General features: G+C 29.5%; 1 protein-coding gene across 1 annotated transcript in view; it reads left to right on the forward strand.

Annotated features, from left to right (window-relative positions):
• The window catches only part of LOC142319086 (delta(24)-sterol reductase-like), a 55,202-nt gene extending 49,312 nt beyond the window's left edge, over positions 1–5,890 (forward strand). Inside the window, exon 11 of the mRNA XM_075355971.1 lies at positions 3,526–5,890. Within this exon, the coding sequence (XP_075212086.1) occupies positions 3,526–3,679 (154 nt within the window). The 3' untranslated portion in view covers positions 3,680–5,890. The remainder of the gene's footprint in view (positions 1–3,525) is intronic.
• Positions 5,891–6,283: the final 393 nt, after the last annotated feature.

Consider the following 6,283-nt stretch of genomic DNA (forward strand, 5'->3'; position numbering starts at 1 on the left):
AATATTTTGTGGAAAAATCCTTTTTATTTAAGCATAATCTCCTTTCAAGTCTATACAGTTAATCAAACAATGCTCAAATTTTTTTATCTATTCTTATAGTATTATTTATCCAAGTCTTCAAAATTGGCAGATGTTTTGGTAATAACTTTATTATTTCAGACAAATCTTTCCAGCAAGCCACTTTTTCATATTAGGAAAGAGATAATAATCTGAAGGTGCTTTGTCTGTTAAGCAGAAGAATATCTGAAGTAGAGGAAAATGTGTGTATTTGTAGCGTAATTTGAATAGTTTTGCTGTTGTAATTGTAAAAGAAGGGACTTGTGTATTGTCTTGGTGAAAAAGAACCTTATTTTTTATCTAGTATGTTTTTTTTATTTTATCATTTAGACGATCCAGTAAAACTGCATAATGACCAATATTTCTTGACTTTGCACAGACTTATCGTTACCTCTCATAACTAATGAACTAGTAAAATTTGATTATGATCAGATAAATAATAAGTTTAATTAAATTATTTAGTTTATATCTAAAATATATATTCAAATTATGGTACTAAAAATGATGTAGTTTCATTATCTGCCACACGTTGTAGTTGGAGCAGAATAGTTTATTTTTTATTAGTGACTGAGATTGTAAAATACCTTTCTATAATTTTAAATAATGTTTTTAATCTAATCTTAGAATAAAACATTCTGATGAATTGGAGATCTTTGGTAAAGTGCTAAATTGGAAGAAAAAAAATAAGCAACATGTGAAAAAATTAATTTTATTAAGAAAAGCATCTGTTGCAGCAGAAGAGTTTAAAATTATCTTCAGGGCTGTAACATGAAAAAAACATTTCTCTCATGTTGTAGCCTTCCTGGTAGATAATTTTTTTCACTTTTTTCTATCCTTGACCTCTTCTTCCTTAATTTGTGTTCTATAAATCTGTTTTAGGGATACTGGCCATGTTTTTTCTGAGGATGTGACTAATTTACCTGTGTTACTAATTTACTAAATTGGTAAACAATTATTCAAAATTTTCTAAATTACTTCACTTTTGTTACCAGTCACAAAAGGAGCTATGCCCTCCCTGCTCCATCACCACTGTTTGTGAATATAGAGAGTGGATTATATGTGTTTGAAAGGGAGGAGAGATGTAGGGAGTTTCTCAAATTTTTTCACACTCTTTCTAACAGATTTTATAAGCCATCAAGTAATTTATTCACCAAATTGCATCTGAGTCAAGATAACTGTCATGGGACATACTAGGTGAGTAAATATGAAACCAGAATTTTTGTATAGAAAATGCACACGTTTATTGTATAAAATGATAAAAAATATTTTATTTGAAATATTGTCCATCATTAGCTATACATTTTTCCCATCTCTCTGACAATTTATGAATGCCATGATTTATTATGCCCTTTTGAGGCAAACCAGTCATTGAGCCATTTTCGTACATTTTTATAAGAAGTGAAGCGTTGCTGAGCAAGTGCTTGTCCGATCGATGCAAATAAATAGTAGTTGAACAGAGCTAAGTTTGCTGAGTAAGCCGTGTGCGAAAGTATTTCCCAACTGAACGCCCCAATTGTTTCCTTGATCAGTTTTGTTGTGTGTGATGGTGCATTATCATGAAGCAAAATCACTTTGAATTGCTTTTTTTATATTCTGGTCGCTTTTCACGCAATGATTAATTCAAATCGATCATTTGTTGTAGTAGCATTCAGTATTAATAGTTTCACCAGGTTTTAGCAGCTCATAATAGATCACACCCTTCTGATTTCACCAAACACAGAGCATTGTCTTCTTTCCATAGTGATTTAGCTTTGAAGTCGGTGTTGATGGTTTGCCTGGAGAGTTACCCATGATCTTTTACGCTTAGGATTCTTGAAGTATATCCACTTTTCATCACCTGTCACAATTTGATGGAGAAATTACTTTCTTTTGTACCTGGTGAGCAGCATTTCTGAAGTGGTTTTTCAGTTTTATTGCTGTCTTTCATTCACTTCATGTGGAACCCATTTTCCCATCTTCTGGATCTTTTCCATGGCTTTCAAACATATGGCGATGGCTTCTTGTGTTACATTCAATTAATCCGTGAGTCATTGTTGCATTTGAGCGTCATCCTCATCCAACAATGCTTTTAATTTGCTGTCTTCAAATTTTTTCAGTGGCCTTCGACGTTCTTCGTTTCTCATGTCAAAATTGCCACTTTAAAAATTTTTTTTTTAAACCACTCAAAGCCCTGTGATTTACCAAGAGCATGCTCACCATAAGTTTCAACCAGCATTCGATGTGATTCTGCAGCAGTTTTCTTTAAATGGTAACAGAAAATCAATGCTGTCTGCAAATCGTAGTTTGTAGATACAAAACTCGACATGTTCAACGCTAATTAAAATTATGCTGTTGTATGAAACTTGTGTTGTGAGTTGAAAATCTTTGTCAGCTGTCAAAGAAAGAAAATGGCACCAATGATGAGGTTTGATGGTAACTACATTGACAGCTAGGACCATCTATGGGCAAATTTCAGTTTCATATTTACACACCTGTTAAAAGAAGTTGTCTCATCCTTTTCTAATATATTGAATTAATTTTTGTTTGATTTTTAGAGGGAATTTAAGAAAAACATGTACACAACTACTACTTCTATTAGTCTTATTTAAGTTACCTTATTTGAGTTTTATTCAAATGTCTGTACTTTCAAATAATATTACAGTTGAGGTTCTATTATTATTAATTGTTAAGGAGAAATACCCTATCCCCTGGGAAATTTTCATAAAGATTTAATAGTGTCAGACTCATGGCATGCCCGTTTTTATTTGTCACCATAACACATTTCATAATTACACATTTATCCATTCTAGATATGTTAAGGAAACATACATTAATGTGTACAGAGTTCTGCAATAGATTGTTTATTATTATTTTTTGCATTCTTTACATCAAGAACCTCAAATATAACCAGCTAATCAATATTTTGACCCATTGCAATGCTTACCTTATTAAATAACATTCTATAGTAATTATAATTAAATGTGGAAAATTTACTTCATAGTTGACTAGTGAATTGCAGGATTTAGTTAAGTATTTTATAGTTGTAAAGTGTTTAATATCTATTTAAAAGTATTACATTAATGAATAGATTATTTTATTGATTAGACATGACAGTAAAAGTTATTGTGAATTACATATGAAGATTTAACAGATTGTAATTGGAGACTGGCAACTTGGTGGGAAGGCTTGTGATTTCATTATTTTTATAGTTATTTTAGAAACATTGGCTGTAGAATGAATGCAATTTATAAAGTTTCCTTTAGAGGTTTTTATTTGGAATTTAATATAAATCTTATATTTAGAATATTAGTTATTAATTGTTTTAATTTTCGTGATATCTCCCTCTGCTCATACTGCTTCTAATGATGTGATAAAAAAAAAATGTTTAAAAGTGATAAAAACTGTTTAATTCAGGTCTAATCTATCTTTGAAATATTTTTAAATGTATATTTTTTTATTGATTTGAATTTTGTGTTTTTTCTAATGCAGTTATGAAATGTTATACGGTGGTACTTTTTCAACAAAAGAAGAGTTTTATGAAATGTTTGACCATTCTGTGTATAATAAAGTAAGAAAAGAATTGAATTGTGAAGGTGCTTTTCCAGAAATTTATGATAAAGTAAACAAAAAAGCTAGAGTGTAAAATATCAAAGTTGTACTCTTATTTTATTGTTAGGTATATCATAGCATATATATACATATTTCATACTTTTATGCAGGAATTTTTTATTAAAAATAGATTAATTTTTTTATTAATAGATTAGTTTTAATAGACTATTAAAATTAAAAATTTGTGTGATATAATTTTTCAAATAAGACAATAATCTGTTTAGAATCCAAGTAACATTTCATAGTGTGTGCTTGCACGCGCGTATGTGTATTTTTATAGTAACAGTGCTTTGCATTAACAGAATGGGAATAGCCTTTTTTTCTTAAAGAATAATGTATGATTCCTTCCATAAGTTGCATTTGTAATTAAAGTGTTTTCTGAAACTTTCTTAGGTTATTAGTTAATTGATGACATTCAGAAGTCTTTAACACCACAGAGTATTTCTATGAAAGTATCTTTTACGATTTACTACTGTTTTTGTAATTCCATTAAATATGAATCCAAATGGAGCCTTGTTGTACTTCAGTGGTGTTTGTTGTTATATAACCACTTTATCATGTGTGACTTTCCAGTGTTTCCAGTTTGCACATCATTTACTAGGTCTGCAAAATTATAGATAAGTTTAACTTTGAAAAGTTGGAACTTATTTGAGTGTTACAGTACACTTACCATAAATTGAAAAAAGAAATCTCTCATTAGTGTCTATTAATTTTGATGGTATCCATGTGTTACTGTGTCAAAGGATCTGTTGAGTATATGAATTCCATAGAAATGGCTTTTGTCTGTCGCAAGGTTTGAAGGCATGCATAAACTATTACTTTTCTGCTTTGATAAAAAGGTTTTAACCTCCATTATGAATCCATCTCCATCAGATTTGAGAGGATCATTTCTGTTATGCTGATTTGAATATCTCTCTTTACAACTTATTGTACCGTTCATACCATTTAACTGATGTCACCTCTTTTCTCCAGTTTCATTAATGAAACGGCTATCATCAGAAACGATAAGAAAATCAGAAAACATCAGAAATACAGACTAAGGAAGATTCTGTCAAACTGTTTTTGCATACACAGAATGCTACGCAATTCATTGTTTAGCCGCCTTATAGTACTTTTATTTTTTTCATCTTCCCTCTTCTCTCTCCTGTAATTTTTATTACTACCAACTAACCAAAAATCCAGTTAAAACCAATCAATTTAATTTAATAAATTAAAATTAAACAAAATATGTTAAAATCAAATAAAAATATTAAAATTAACTTGTAATTACGTATAATTATTTAATAAAATAAATATTCGTTTATTTATATAAAAATTATAAAATTATTATTTTATTATATAAAAATTAGATTACATTAACTTAAGAAAAACCAATCATATCAATTAAACTAAACTAAATTAAATAAATAACTTAATTAAATTAATATACTAAACTAATGGCCTCAAAGTAAGCCAATGAGATCAAGGCCAGGTGTAGTTCAACGGCAGCCTTGACAAGGTTATTTCCAGTATGGTGTCGAAGATAAAGGCCCTTCATGAATTGGTGTGTGCAAACAGTAATACAAAGTGTAAAATTACAAAGAGCTTCTCCTTTTCAAGGGATTAGAATGCTTCACCAAATTGATTAAAATCATGGAAGCTGTCACTCAGACTGAGTGGAAACAGTGGAGCCACAAGTTATGCTCTCTTATCTCAAAGGGGGTGGTAGAAGAGGAAATTGTGTGGACCTCGTCTGTAGAAGCTGGCCAGAAAACTGTTTTGAAAAGTCAGTGCTCATAAAGCAGTTAGATTGTTTAATAAGAGTGATCAGTGATAAAAAACATCATATAGTGGCTGTTAGTAAGACTGAGTGTTTAAAAGTATAAAACCAAAAAAAAATTAAACTGCTCTCAAAGAAAAGATGATTCAGGGAAACTAAATAAGTCATTGACATGCAGAAGCAGACCAAGAAGAAACAAATATTTAGATTAGCTGATTTTACTCTTATTTTAGCTGAAACTAAAAATAAGTTTTGATTAATAATGAATGAGTGGTACGAATTATTTAATGTTGAAATTGTAAATTTTCACTGTAAAATGGGATTAAATTTGAGTCATCAGAGCAAAAAACTAGTATTAGAGACAAGAACGACCAGTATTATGAAATATGTTAATGTTTTTAAATATAATTGTTCTTTTTTACATTATTTGATGTTATTTTGTCCCTTCATCCTAAGTTCTTCCAAAAGTTATTTTTAAAAAAAACATTCTCCATTCTTGTTTTACCATATTCAATGTGATAATAGTTCATGTGTTCTTTTGATAATTCTTCTCAGTTGAGATTGATCAAATGTTGTACTTATTAATTTTTTTATTAAAATATTCTTTTTTTACATTTAATGAATTATATCTTACAAATTGTTATATCAAAATTCAAGTTTCTAGTTATCAGAAAATGAGAGAATAAGTGATTGGCATATCAGTGAAGAATTTCATATTGTGCGTGTATATATATATATGAAATAAGAAATTCCAAAAATTTGCCAAAATAAGACATTATAGCACAGTTATAAAACCACACTCTTCCACCTGAATGAACAATCTAAGAGAGACAGACTCCAGAAAATCGAAAGAAGAATTGGGAAGAATCTGCATCAATA

Source organism: Lycorma delicatula, chromosome 2 (assembly GCF_047948215.1).
Source record: "Lycorma delicatula isolate Av1 chromosome 2, ASM4794821v1, whole genome shotgun sequence".
NCBI lineage: Eukaryota > Metazoa > Arthropoda > Insecta > Hemiptera > Fulgoridae > Lycorma > Lycorma delicatula.